Source organism: Diuraphis noxia, unplaced genomic scaffold (assembly GCF_037042655.1).
Source record: "Diuraphis noxia isolate RWA-SAM2 unplaced genomic scaffold, SU_Dnox_SAM2 contig0005, whole genome shotgun sequence".
NCBI classification, from domain to species: Eukaryota; Metazoa; Arthropoda; class Insecta; order Hemiptera; family Aphididae; genus Diuraphis; species Diuraphis noxia.
In genome coordinates, this window is record NW_028301715.1 from 49,907,322 (window position 1) to 49,923,324 (window position 16,003).

General features: G+C 33.0%; 2 protein-coding genes across 4 annotated transcripts in view; one reads left to right on the forward strand and one right to left on the reverse strand.

Annotated features, from left to right (window-relative positions):
* LOC107163882 (uncharacterized) overlaps positions 1 to 16,003 on the forward strand; it is a 93,264-nt gene that overhangs the window by 40,057 nt on the left and 37,204 nt on the right. The gene's annotated exons all lie outside the window — the stretch shown is intronic.
* Positions 6,569 to 12,942, reverse strand: LOC149055473 (uncharacterized). Its single transcript, XM_089228230.1, has 2 exons — positions 7,309 to 12,942; positions 6,569 to 7,227 (listed from the first exon to the last, which is right to left on the reverse strand). The coding sequence occupies exons 1-2, from the start codon at positions 11,258 to 11,260 to the stop codon at positions 6,857 to 6,859; spliced, it is 4,323 nt and encodes a 1,440-aa protein (XP_089084356.1). The 5' UTR covers positions 11,261 to 12,942; the 3' UTR covers positions 6,569 to 6,856.

A 16,003-nucleotide genomic window follows, 5' to 3' on the forward strand; every position in this document is an offset into this window, starting at 1 on the left:
CCAAACGCGTTTTGTCCCCAGAGCCCCATAACGCACTATCCCCGTGTTTACATGTATAAAAAAAAACAAAAACCTTACAGTAAAAACACATTATTGCTTGTATATCATTATTGAGCTAATCGTTGAACAGAAGTAAATTTATTGTACTTTACTTATCGATTAGTTTTATTCAAGCATAAAACACCTAACATATTATGGAAATGTACATGATAGTTTTAAATATAAATGTATCTTTACTATCTTTTAAAGCATTCCGAGTGGTAGCTAAAAATACAGTGAAATTCAATTTTCAGTTTGATAAAAGTTGCTGAAATTATTTATACATTTGATTAAGAATAATACATATTATAATAACATATTTCAAAAACTAGATAATAATTCAATGTCATAATTCATAATATGATTAAAATTTCAAAGATCGCCTATTTTTTATGAAGTTATATATTATGATTATTCACGAGTACCTATACAGCTTCAAGTGCTTCTATAAAAAAAAAACGAAATATTTTTTCTACCATACAGGTAACAAAATTTTTTTTATTTCATCTTTATTAACAAACAAGAGTAAGTATTTCATATCTGCAGAAGAAGCAGTATTTTATAAATTATTAAACTTCGGGTTATTATTTATACATACCTATTTTATTGCCCTTTTCTATAAGCATTATTATACATCTGTTTTTGACTTTTTCATTTAGATTTCAATTTGGTATGAGTAAAGTCATGAATAATGCATAATTTGTTATTGAAATGGTAAAACTATAGAGAATGATTCTCCTTTGTGAAATGCCAAGTATATTTATTATAATTGTATATCTGATGTATATTCTAAAATATTAATGAGTGAAAACCAATAAGTAGGTAATGAAATTAGATTGCCGGGAAAAATTATAAGCATTTTTGATGTAGTTAAACAAACTCAATTTATAAAAAAAAACATTTTGTAGGAACGGAGTGCATACGAGTACCTATGTCCTATATACTATATAGATCTTGTGAATATTATAATATATGTTATTTCATTGTAAATGACTGTGGTTTATATATTAGAGGGTATATACAACTGATATAGATTAAGTTTTGTATATTTATGTGACGTAGCTTTTGCAGGTAACTGTCTTCCAATCTCCCTTTTCTCAGGCTATATCCTGTTTGTATCTGTGACGAGGTGCTATATAGACAAAGCCAGAGTAATTCTAATAATTCTATACATAACGACTTGACATAATATATGCAAAACATACATTTGTCTAGTAAATTTGCTCTACGAGGCGTAATAAACAGATTTGGAACATTTTGATGCAAAGTTGCGTCTGTGGTTACCAATATTATGGTGCTTTTGATACGGGATTTGCATAATGAGCGGAGTTGGTGGACATGAGGAAGTGTGTGAGGGAGATATAGTGCTGAGTGGTGAGGAAGTGAATGGATTGTTGTAGTATGGGGACTGCCAACGTTGGTGGGCAAACACGAATTATATGGTTGATTTATTGGGGGAGTGAAGCAGGAACGTGTGTCGGCGAGCCCCCGGATTACCTGGCGATAATCAAAGTCCGAGCTTCATTACTGCCGCCGACGCGCCCTCTACTCCTACCCTACAAACCGTTGCAGTTAAGCCTTTCAGACACGTTCGGCAAACAACCACACGGAAAACGTCAAAATATAAATAGTTTAAGCAATCGTAGTGGGGGTATGGATGGGGGAAGAGGGCTCTGGGACGCTCATATATGTACTTGCAGTATTATAATATAATGCGGGGACTGCTGTAACAAATCATTGTGTTCGCGCAATGGTACGATAAAAACATAATATTAATAAATATTAATAATATATTATATATCAAAATTTAAACACAATTTTCCACTTGGTCACAATGATATATGGTCGTTTCGAACACTTCGTTTTGGTGCGCATACAGCACGCATGGAGGGAGAATTGGGTCACGGAATTAACGAACCGTTTGTACACAATGTCCCATGCACGTATTATATTCAGTGTGAAATAGTACAGCTTGTTGCAAATGTACAAAATGATATATTTGAGAAACCCACGCGTGCTGTACAGCGGTATGCGTTTATGATGTGGGATATTCCAACGAAATACCGTTTACATTACTTGCTTACTTAATTTTATACTAGAATATATATTAGTGAAACGTCATGAATTTTATCACGTCATCCACCAAAGGTGTGGGACGTATATTACGATATAAGCGACGGACGTTATTTTTAATCTGTGTGTTCTGTCAAAATCTTCTGTTTCTGTTTTTGTTTCACATTTAGTGAAATCATAAATACGAATCGGGATTCGCTGTGCTGAAAATTGATTTAATTTTAATCTGCTTAGTACTGTTTTGTTAGTACTGTTTGTTTATTATAAAACTCTTTGTTTGTTCTTAATTGTGATCAACTATATTATCAAACGTTCGTGTAAATATATTACATCTTTGTGATGTTTATTTTGTTAGTTGAGTCTAAAAACTTATTCATCTTACGGTTTGTTTGACAAAATGAAAACAAAATCGTTTACAAATTGCTTAAGTGACTAGTTTTGTAGCAGTATTCAGAATATGATAATTGTATTAAAATTGAAATTATTACATTCAATAAGTGATCCACAAAAAGCTTGAACTTTAAATCGTTTTGTATTTCAAATATAATTAGCTCAGCAATCATAAAATTAGTTATGTATATAAAGAATATTATTTCATATAATTTGAATAGTTTTTCCGCTATCTAGATTCATTCTAGTTATAGTTGTACAATATTTTATTTTAATTGTGCTGACTTTTTTAAGTTGTAGACATTTTTTCTAAACTAATTCTTAAACAATTCCGGATAGTATGTCGTGATATGTCTTGTTCATAATATTATATTAAACAATTTTTTTCTTAAGTTTTAAAGCGTCAAGAAGTTCACAAACAATTTTATTGACACTTTGCAGAACGAACTAATAGTTAAACTGCCCTTGGATGTCATCTTCTACAATCTCCCTTGTGGGTGGCTTGAACGTAAATCGATACGATGTTCATCGCTGCGATTAAAATTTTACTAAAAATGAGGGTTTATTTTTTTCTTAATCTAACCCAAACTACACAAAAATTCATGACAATTCATTTTTTTTGTGCTAGTATTTTTTTCCACATTTTCACATTCTTCTAAATACATGTTGTGTGTTGTGTATACCTGTATATTAAATTGTATTGATTGTTTTATTTTTTTATTTGTGTACAATGTACATGAGATAGCTAGTAAAAATAATACTTCGATTTTCAACTTCAGTACCTTTTGTAGTGATAAAGTGAATCTAATTGGTGCATTCGAAAGGGCAAAATTTAAAATTCACAGAAGTTTTCAAAAGCGCCTGGAAAAACAAAAAGAAAAAAGAAATAGAAAAAAGAAAATCGATTTTGGTTTTTAGTCAAACTTTAAAACAAATGACCGTAGATACATGAAATATTCACTGAATTGTGCAGGTATTTGTAAAATCGTTATAACGGCTGTTGTAAAATATTGAAAACATATAGGTAGAAACAATTTTTATTTTATTTTATTTTAAGTTTTGATTTTTATAGTTTAAATTTAAAATAATATATATTAGATTAACTCTCATATTATGCTATATGTATATTGTATATAAGGTACTGAATATAAAATTAAAATACCTATACTAATTAAATAAATCCGTATTCCGAGGTTTTGTTTTTATAAATATTTATTGAAAAATTTAAGATTATGTTAATTTTAATTATGGTATTGTTATAGTGATCATCTCGTTTTTTTTTTTTAAATTTTAAGTTGTATGAAATCTTGTTACCCCATTATTTGAAACCAAAATATCTTTTTGCGACATCAATTATAGGTATTTAATATTTTTATAAATTATATAATTGTTTATTTGTCTATACCTAGTGGTTTATTTTTATACACCCGTCAAAAATGATATTCCATTTGTGTTCATTTATCATACTTATTCTGGAAATCTCGGGTAATTATAGATATCAATAGGACGGTTGTTCTCTACAAAAAAGTTACTTATTACAGTATTTAGATATATTTAGTTTTTTTTTCAGTTGAAAAGGGTGCCAAAAAAGGTTGGATAAATAAAACGAAATTCCATAAATATGTTAAGTATGTCCAATTATATAATATAAAGTAAGGGAAACTGCAAAACGATAACAACAGACCGTGGGTTATTTATCACTTCAGTACATACGCTGGAGCCTGAATATTACGATGTCATTAGAATAGCTTATTATTAATGTAATTATTATATAGTGCCAAAGATATTGTGGTGAGGGCTTTATATGAAACACCCGAAAAATGAACGTTCTTACCATATTTCGCATTAAAAATGAATATCTGCTTTGAAGATGGTTTCCCAATAGTCTATATATACATGGAAAATAATGATCACCTTTACTGGTATGTTATAACGTTATAAGCAATATTTGTATATTACAGATGCAGGTACTATATTATTATGGCTACAACTCGTTTGCGCAAATATACACAACTCGATTGCGCACATATATTTTGGCTACCTGTGACAAAAATCCCTATTATCAGAACTCGTTTGCACACACATTTTCCTTCTCACTTTAACAGGCTTAAGGTGCGGCCCCACTGGGAGCGATTCTTCGATTCTGCGTTTCGAGCGTTTCTGCGATTTTACACGCGCGATGTCCTCTAGCGATTTTGATGGGGACACTTTAGCGATTTTACATGCGCGTGTTCGTGTATTTTTCATTCGTTTTTTCGATCCTCGACCAAGATGACGTCCAGAAAAATGTTGTTGGCTGAAAGTGCTGCTTTAATTGATATTAAAGTAAATTTGGTTAAGAACCGTTTATGGGTTCACGAAATAAATAAACATAGGCTATCTGAAGGGGAATTTCATACACTTTTCAGTAAATTAAAAAATTATCCAGTCAAGTTTTTTGAGTATTGTCGCATGAGTGAAACTACTTTTTATATAATTTTGGAAGCTATACGAAGTGTGATCGAAAAAGAAGATACCAACTTCCGAAAAGCAATACCTGTAGAAGAAAGGCTATTTCTTACATTGAGGTAAGCTATTTAAATAAATTTGATTAAGTGAATAGTATATTGAGTTAGCATCTCTATATATCAAATTTAGTTTTATTTATTATTTTAAAAAAACGAATAAATACTACAACAGTACACCACAACAATAATATATGTTTCTAAATTTAATTATAAAAATAATTGTTGTATAAACTCTAAATGATTTGTTTTGTGCCTCAAATTTGAATTGTTATTATAAAAATATTGTTGAAGAGCATCATTATAGAATTTTTTTAAAAATAAAATTATTATAAGTTCATTTGGCTTAAAATAGGTTTCCAAAACACCGATTTACCCATAGTTTACCTATAGTATATAAGTATATAAATTTTACTCTAAAGTTTTATTTATACCAACCCAACGTACAACATACTTATTTAAGTCATATTATGCAACAGATATTGTAATAAAACAATTTAGTTTTTACTAAAATTAAATGAATAAGATAAGCGTTCAACAAACTTATTTATTGACATAACAAAAATGAAAAAAAAAATATTGAGTCAGAACTTTGTTAAACTTTTTACATATTTTCGTAAATTGTACCCTGTTCTTGGAGAGGTTCTATGGGGCCATTTACGAACTGGTTGGTATCGTTAAAATTGATATGTTGCCATGGTTGCCAATGAGAATTATCTTCAGTTGAAATTGATGACTGCGTAGAAACTGATGCTGGTGTGCTTGAATACTGTATAGAAGTTGTAGGCTCATTATTCATAATTTCGTTGTACAAAATTTCTTGAAATTTTATTTTTGTTCTCATTTTTTGCGATCTAGATAAAGACTTCAAATCAGGTAAAAGACTTTTTAAAAACATTAAGTCTTCGTCGTCTTTTTCTTCACTTTGAAGTAATTTTATTTTTTTTTCCTCAAGCTTTAACAACTCTTGTCTGAAATCGCCCATTGATGTTTTAGTTTTTTTTGCCGTTTGGGTTATATGCATGGGTTTTTCTCTTATGTGGTCTTCCGCAGATTGAATAAGGACTGTCTGTTTCAAACTTTTAAACAGGCGTGATTAAAAATGTATGTGTGTGTGTGTGTATGATGTGTGTTATATAAATCGTTATAACATCATCAACGTATTATTATATGGGACGCTGATAAACCTTGAATTGGTTGATTGTGTGCTGCATAAATATCATCGTAAATATATAGGTATGGTTTAGGAATATCAGAACGCGAGTATTGGAAAATTTTGAGAGTTAATGCAGTGTGTACGGGCCGGCAGCATATAAAAATAATACGCGAACGCCGAACACCTAAAAGTTGCCACTAACACCTAGATCTTGAATATACGAGGAATAGCTGGGTGTGTAGTGGTGCAATAGCTCGAACAGCAGTGGTCGGGATCGCCGGGCAAATACTGTCGAGCTACGTAATGTGTGTTGTGTGTTATGTGTATTTGTCTCTAAGCGTGTATATGTGTAGGTGTGTAATGTGTGTTTACAAATAAATAATAATAATAAAAAATGGTAACACGGTTTAGGTAGTATGAGTTGCTGTATAATACACAATTTAATAAAACACAATATAATATAAATAAAATCACAGCAACACAAATAATAATATAATAATCAATAAATCGAAGCCCTTATGGCCGAACAAGGTAAATAATATTAAGATATAATAGGTATATCTTAGCCCTTTTGGCTCAACAAAATATAATAATATAAGAAGCTGCTATTTGAGCTATTAGCTCGTATAAAACGAACAAGTATAAAAATGTAAGTTTTACTTGACCCTTATGGCACAACAAAATAATATGAAAATTAGCCCTTCTGGCTCAACAAATATAATAATATAAAAGATTGTGTATATGAAAATAATGCGTGGCCCTTATGACCAAACAAATACGACAAATATACTAAATATAATATATATATAGCCCTTATGGCAGAAATATCCTTGGGCAATGGAGCCATTAATGGGTATTGAAATGATGGTTTAGCTCGAATGCATGTTACACATTGTTTTACAACGGATCTTGCAATCATTCGTCCCCGCAGAGGCCAATAACGGCGCCTTATATCAGCTAAAAGTGCTTGAGGGCCAACATGTAGTAAATTCCGATGTCGATCCTTGAAAATGAGTTGTGTAATTGTATGATCTGCGGGCAGCACAATTGGTCTTTTTTGCTCTTCTGAAATGTCGGCATTGGTTAAACGGCCACCCACTACTAATAACTCGTTTCTTATTACTGGATTTAGTGCCTGTAACTTACTGCTGTGTGGTATCTCTTTCTGATTCTTTAATGCCGTGATCTCCTCTCCAAACTCTTCTGCTTGCGCTCTTCGTATTAAGAATTTCTCGGCTCCTCTGAGATCTTGAACAGGCAAGTAACTTGCTTCTTGTGCTTGGCGTTTGGACATGACGTACTTTACGAATCGCAGAATCCATGCAACGGCACGTAGAAGTCGATTCCAAGTAGAGTATTTGGTTACAATATCCTTTAGCGGGTTCACTGCCAATAACGCTAGCTGGTTAAGCCGCTGTTCTGGGAGTTCCGAAGTGTCTTGTGGGAGAGTATCAACTACTTTCCATTGGTTCTTTGCCTGGGACAACCACACTGGCCCATTCCACCACGTGCTGCAAACCTCTAGCTCGTGTGGTTTGACTCCTCTTGAGACTAAATCGGCAGGATTCTCTTCAGTCTTGACATACCTCCATTGCTTAGGATCAGTTATCTCTAATATTTGCTCCACACGGTTTGCTACAAATGTTTTTAGTCTGGTAACGTGGCTATTGATCCATCCTAACACCACAGTAGAATCGGTCCAAAGATGGAAGCACTTAACGTCTACATCCCACGCCAACGCCACCTTGACAGCAAGCTGAGCCAGAACTAGTGCTCCAGATAACTCAAGCCTTGGAATCGTTGACCCTTTAAGTGGTGCTACTCGTGACTTCGAACACAGCAATCTGCTATAAACTTGTCCACCATCGTCTATGCCCTGTGATCTCACGTATATGCACGCTCCATATGCCTCTTGTGAGGCGTCACAAAAACCATGAAATTCAATCTGCTCACTTACACAGGGCTTGCATTTCCTAGGAATCGACAATGATCCAAGTTCTTCAAGTTGCTGATGGAATAATTCCCATTTCGTCTGTATCTCTATGGGTAGAGGATTATCCCATTCAACCTTAATCTGCCAAAGTTGCTGCAGAAATATTTTTCCCGTGATTAGCACAGGAGTCAAGAAGCCAAGTGGATCAAATATTTTATTAAGATCAGACAGCAACATCCTCTTCGTAACTTTAGCTCTTATGGGTATGGACGCTAGCTGGAATATGAATTCATCTTGGACTGGTTTCCAGCATAAACCGAGTGACTTGACAATATCTTCCGCCTCCGCACGGATGACAAACAAGGGCCCCCTTTGCTCCTTAACCACATGAGCGAGGATCTCATCAGAGTTTGAACACCACTTTCTAAGTGGCAATCTGGCTGAGCTTAGAATGTTACTAATCTGGGTTTGTAGCTGAATACATCCCGCTATCGTCTCTGCACCAGTCATGAGGTCATCCATGTAGAAGTCACGACGGATGGCGGATGCAGCTTCAGGGTATCTGTTTTTCTCTATTTCCGCGAGGGACACAAGACATTGCGTTGCCATGAATGACGCTGAGGTGGTCCCATAAGTTACAGTGGTTAGCTTGAATGTTCGCAAACTGTCACTTGGTTTTTCACGCCACAAAATACACTGAAGATCCTGATCTTCAGGATCCACGGATATCTGCCTGAACATTTTCTCTACATCAGAGGTGATGGCATATTGGTGCTTTCGAAATCGAGCCAGAATGGCAAATAGCTCTTCTTGGACGGTTGGTCCACGCATGAGTATATCGTTCAGTGATACTCCCGTCGAACTTTTAGCCGAGGCATCAAATACGACCCTCAACTTGGTAGTCAGACTGGACTCCTTCAGAACTGGGTGATGTGGCAAATAAAACCGTGTGGTTGACGTGCTGCTGTTATCTACTTCCTTCATATGACCGTCGGCTTCATATTCCTTCATGAACGTGACATACGCACCTCTAAGGCTCTCGTCTCTTTGTAACCTGCGTTCCACACTCAGAAATCTTGCTGTAGCCATATCAAGGGTCTTGCCGATGTTGCTAATCTCGTGTTTTATGGGCAGTCGCAGCACAAACCGTCCGTCTTCATCGCGTTTCATTGTTTCTTGGAAATGTGCAGCTGCTTCTTGTTCTTCGGTGCATCTTCTGTTCGCTTTAGATAGCCGGCCATAGTCATTGTCCTCTACAAATCCTTGATGTCTCCACTTGTTCTCTAATGACTCACCAACGCTTAGTAAGCAGGTTGATTGGATTCCTCCCGTAACTAACCAACCAAGTTTACTTGCCTGTAAACAAAGCGTACCTGGCGCCAATGGGGTGCGTTCCGCTTCCATTAAGTCAAAGAAAATGCCACATCCAAGCAATAGGTCGATCGGCCCTGCTTCGCAGAACGATGGATCTGCTAGTAACGATTCGTAGTCTTTAGGAATTTTCCATCCTTCCTTGGGTGGTTTTACTGAAGGTAGTTCTTCGACGATTACCGGCAATATGTAGCAACTGATGTTAACGCCAAAGTTTCTTATGCAGGATTTCATATGAGCATCTATGGTGTTGGTGGATTGCGTTGTACTTGCGCCGATACCACTTATCGGCATTATGGTCTTCCTTGATGGCAGTTGGAGCTGCTTAGCAAATCTTTTCGAAATAAAATTTACCTGCGAGCCACTGTCTAACACAGCTCGACACTTCCGATATACACCAAAATTGTTTCTAACTGAAACTATTGCTGTGGCCAGAAAAACATGTGTAACTTCCTTAGGTTTCACAACAGACATCATACTCTTAGCTCTAGGTGATTGTATGCTTGACGGTTCTGGTAGGGAGGCAGCATTTGAAGGCTGGTCTTCTAATTGATGCTCCTCTTGTTTTCTCTCAAAGTGTAATATCGTGTTATGTTTACGATGACATTTCTTACACGAGTAATTTGACTTACAATTGTCGGCTGTGTGAAATGGAGCTAAGCAGTTAAAGCATAATCGATTATCTCTGACTAGCTCTAACCGTTCTGATATCGAAAGATTTTTGAATTTTTGACACATATACATCCGATGCATTTCTGAACAGCAAGGACATGGTCTACTAGGTTTGCTGTCTGTAGCAAATAGCGCCTTTTTTGAATTGGTCACTCCACAACTCTTTTTTACACTTGAACCACCTTGCACATTTTCAGTACTAGCCGGTTGTCTGTTGAACGCTAATGTTTCTAAGACAGCACATCGATTAGCTAAATATGCTTCGAGGTCTGCATACCTTGGTAGATCTGTGTTTTTTTGATATAGTTGCCAACTGTGAGCTGTACTTCTGTCAAAAAACCCAGTAACTATCGTTATCAGCCAAGCATCCCAATATTCGACTGGTTGATTTAAGGACTTTAGTGCAGCGACATGTGTGCACACGGTAGAGTGGAGCCTTTGTAACGAATTAGGCACTGAATCATCGACAGGTGAGCAATCCAAAATCGAACGTATGTGTGACTGAATCACGAGACCTTTGTTGTCATAACGTTGTATAAGCCGTTTAATAACAACGTCGTAATTCACATCGCTAATTGGAATAGACTGAACTAGATCCAATGCTGTACCTCGTAAGCAAGATCTCAAATGGAAAAACTTTTGCGCCGGAGTATAGCCATCTTCGTTATGAACCATTGCTTTGAAAATATCAAAAAACGAAAACCAGTCTTGAATGTTTCCATTAAAGCTGGGCAAAGGTATGGGTGTTAACTGCATACGTTGAGCATGATGTCCAGTCAAAAATGTAGAGTTATGGGTTGACGTGTTGTGTGACTTTTCTAGATTAATTAATTCCTGTATTTTGGATCTAATGGAGAAATAATCTTGCTCAAAGTTTGATCTGTCCTCTTCAGCCTGAACATCTTCGTCAACACTGAGCAACTCTATTTGTGATTGAATGTCATCAAACTTCCGGTTGATCAGGGGCAACTCTTCTTGCCGAAATTCTAATAATGATACAGCTTGCTCCCTAGGATCAAATTTGCTGACAAACGTTTTTATGCGGGTCAGTGAAGCCTTTACCACTCCCCGTTTTCTTTTCATATCGGCTAACACCTTTAGATCGCTTTCGTCAAGTACCATATTTATAGACAAAAAGAGAAAATCAAAATCACGATATAATAATATATATAGTGCTTATCACGGATTTAGAAAGAATAATACTCACAACACTACTAGGTTTCTGATTGAATTTATTTTATAATTGACACTGTATCACACATTTACTCGTACGTATTTAAGTTCAATAATAATAATAGCAACTAACACGAGAGGTGATTGACCTTGTTCTTGAATACTATAATATAATAATATCAAGACCGATATTTAGAATAAGTGATTAATGGTTCTCAATAATAATATTTATAACATTCAACGAGCTGAGCAGGTCTGAATAATTACCAATAACAATAATTACGCGATTATGAGTAAAATGTGTGATAGCAATGAACATCACGTCGAGGTCACCAAAATGTACGGGCCGGCAGCATATAAAAATAATACGCGAACGCCGAACACCTAAAAGTTGCCACTAACACCTAGATCTTGAATATACGAGGAATAGCTGGGTGTGTAGTGGTGCAATAGCTCGAACAGCAGTGGTCGGGATCGCCGGGCAAATACTGTCGAGCTACGTAATGTGTGTTGTGTGTTATGTGTATTTGTCTCTAAGCGTGTATATGTGTAGGTGTGTAATGTGTGTTTACAAATAAATAATAATAATAAAAAATGGTAACACGGTTTAGGTAGTATGAGTTGCTGTATAATACACAATTTAATAAAACACAATATAATATAAATAAAATCACAGCAACACAAATAATAATATAATAATCAATAAATCGAAGCCCTTATGGCCGAACAAGGTAAATAATATTAAGATATAATAGGTATATCTTAGCCCTTTTGGCTCAACAAAATATAATAATATAAGAAGCTGCTATTTGAGCTATTAGCTCGTATAAAACGAACAAGTATAAAAATGTAAGTTTTACTTGACCCTTATGGCACAACAAAATAATATGAAAATTAGCCCTTCTGGCTCAACAAATATAATAATATAAAAGATTGTGTATATGAAAATAATGCGTGGCCCTTATGACCAAACAAATACGACAAATATACTAAATATAATATATATATAGCCCTTATGGCAGAAATAAATATAATAATAATAACACAAAATAATGTACGGCCCTTATGACTCAACAAATACTAATAATAAATAGATGGCCCTTTTGGCCTAACAACTAAATAATATGTATTATAGCATAAATAATAATATAAATAAAACTCACAGGTTGTCGGTGCACTGCTGGCCAGCCGCTGCCTAGCTATATAATAATAACATAAAAATAAAAACACGCAAAATGGTGTTAACACACAAATGTAATAAATTTGGCGATTCACGCCAGCACAGAGGTATAATAATTTAATTTATATAACAACAAAATAAGTAGGCCCTTCTGGCGCCAATGATTATAGTAAAAAACACAATTTTCCCTATTTAGAGAGGAAATATAATATTAACACGCGCGTTGGTCTTTACTCACGAACGTACGGTGGAAGACAGATTCACGGCGGCCGTGTTAAATATTCACGTAGCCGGCGCGGCGGCGGCGAGCGATAACATTTAATCTACATATTACATAATTGAATAATTCACACGGGACACAAATAAAATATACGTAAATACAACAATAATATGACAAAACAGGTGATTGTGTGTGTGTGTGTGTGTGTGTGGTCGTTGGTACTATGGCGCGTTGTCGCGGCGGCGACACAGTGATTCTATTTTGTTTAATAAATATAACATTTTGAAAATAATTAAATTTTCCTATTTATTTTTAGGAAGAGCTATTGTTTTTATAGTTTTATATGTCTTATACTTATAAGTACAGTATTGATTTACATTTAGGTATACATGTTTTTGTATTTTCTCATCGATTTGATACATATAATTTTAAAAATTATTCTAGAAAAATAAATATAAACTCTCAATACAACGTTTAAAACGTTATAATTTTTTTTTTATTATTAGACGTACAACACACTTTTAGTGGTATGTATTGAAATATGTTCAATTTATCCACAATCACAACGATTTAATTTTGCACTAACTATATGTATTATTTGTCTCTATAACTATTTATGTTGGGGAGTAAGATCAAACATTTATTTTTCTTACCGGGTTTTATCTGCCCAGCGTTATGTTTGTTCAATGGCCGACAAAAGACATGACACAAATAATAGTATAACAATATATATATACGTATTTTGTTTATCGGTAACACTAGCAAATTCTAACATTTTGTTCAATGATCCGTGAGTTGTGTTGTGCGCACAATTTTTATTTGTCGTCTGTAGAATCATATACTTTAAATTATATACCATATATATACACACACCCAGTTTTCATATTTTTCTTCAATCCCCCAACGTTATCGCTCCCCAGTTTGTACAGGTCATAGGATAATTTGGTCACAACGTGTCAATAATTTGCCATTGCTAAATTAAATATATTTCGAACTAAACATTTTTGATACTAGTGATTCTATTTCGAAATTTGTAACAATCATATACATTTGTTATTCTGTCTAATAACAATTCTGGGTTAATTCAACTAAAAATTATATATTATACAAATGTACCATACTACTATGTCTATTATTACATACGAAATATTTAAGATCTCAATCCAACTTATTGAACCAAAGTATACATATATAGGAAAAATACAAAGAATGTTGTGAATAAGATTGATTTATGTTTAGTTATGTCTTATGTACAATACAGTATTTAACAATATTAGAATAATTATTTTTCGCATAGAATTCAATGATATCATTACTGTACTGAATTTAAGTAGTACATAAGGGTGTTTTAATGAATATTGAATCTACATCAGGACTATCTAATGTTGAGCTAAAAGTCAAACACTTTTAATTAAAATCAATAAATTGTATAAAAATGAATTTTAAATTAAATTGTCTTTTTTTTGTTTACGTGATAATTGCATATATAGTATAATTATTCTGCATATATTTCTAATGGACACTTCCGATTTTGGCATTCTGTCAATTTTTAATTTTTTAATTTGTGTGGAAATTTAATTACAATTAACTAAGTTAATATACATTTAAAAATTAATTAAGATTTTATTTGTAACGCAAATTATACCTAATAAGATACTTATAGTGTTCTTTAATGATTGCTTAATTATTAAAAATAATTATTTATTTTAAATTACATTTTTTCTTAAAAATGTTCGTGAATTTATTAGTACAAAATATAACTTATCATTTATTTACTTTAAGACTTATTTGATCTTATTTACATTTGATTTTATGAGACATGAGAAAATCATTGTTTACGTACAAAAATTATTTTTTGTGTGTGTATTTTCTGTATGTATATTATATTTCTATTTATATATTTCTGATTTGCCGAAATAGAAACGTTTATAAATAGTAAATTGTGTTGAATAATCAATTACACCTAATATACTTTTTTTATTTTTCCGAAAATAAAATCGTTTGAAGAATGTTATCATTAAAAATAATTATGTAATATGTATACAGGGTGATTTTTTTATCGCAGAACACTCATTATTTAAAAAAGTATGAGTGTATGAGCATGAGTGTTCTTCGATAAAAAAAATCACCCTGTATATTATTTAGTGGATATTTTTGAAAACAATTTTAGGTAAGTATAAGTTCTAGTTTATCAATTTTCTCCATAGATTCAGAACTGATGAGTTTTATTAATTTTATATAATAATATAGTTGTTTTAACTTGGTATTTGGAGTTGTTGATACAATACGCCTGAACTAGGCGAATTCAAAATTTATTATTAAACCGAGAATTGATCATATTGTACAAAATGATTAATGACTAATAAAATTACAAATTTTTTTTTTTATTATTTACATTATACTTATTTATTATTCTAGTAAGCATTAATAGTAATAGTATTTATAATGTACATAATGCTAAAATGTTAGAGCCACATATTGTTGTTATAGTTATTATTATAACCTTTATATTCGAAATAGAAAAATAACAATAAAGACTGATAAAGGTGTACAGTGAGCATAAAATACGTTTAGGAAATGACCCGCAAAATAGGATCATTTTATTAGATCCATACAATGGTAAAAGTAAAGCAAATGGAAAACTTGGAAAAAAATTGAAAAGTTTAAGTAAAAAATAGTATGCAATAACGACAAGCAATACTTTGTTGGCTTAACTTTGCGAGATTACGATTTTTAAAGAGTTATATAATATGCACATCTCTTACATCCCCTCAGCTCTTTTTATTGCGTGGTTTCTCGGGTATTTGGCTGTATACACTATACATGTATTGTATATAATCGTATATTCACGTACAAATGCCTTTAATTCTAAAAGAGGATGAGGATCTATATAATATTACCATCATTTTTAGATAAGAACCTGGCCGACTATATATACGCCAGATGCGAGTCTCATTAAAAATGTCCCGAGGCTTTGAAATTGTCGAATATTATTTTTTCAAACGTTGTTATTATTTTATTTACATGAAAACGAATTTTCGTTTGGTCAATTGATTTTTTCCTTCTTAAGATACATGTTAATCCAAATTCGAAACACGCAGTACCACTGTTATATAGATTTGTAAAGTATCAATCGTACTTTATTACCTAAGTAGTGCCCATCAATGGTGTATTTATCTTTTAAATTTTTTCTTCACTTAGATGCTATAATAATTATATCATATTGTATTATAAGTTGATCATATCTACCGCATTTAGAATTTGTTTCACTCTCAGTTATATAATATATTAA

Bases quoted from the DNA above. Each gene is read 5' to 3' on its own strand.
- LOC149055473 (XM_089228230.1), bottom strand. From the start codon at position 11,260: ATGGTACTTGACGAAAGCGATCTAAAGGTGTTAGCCGATATGAAAAGA. The intron at 7,228-7,308 runs GTAAGTTACAGG...CCGACATTTCAG, and splicing joins GAAAGAGATACCACACAGCA to AAGAGCAAAAAAGACCAATT.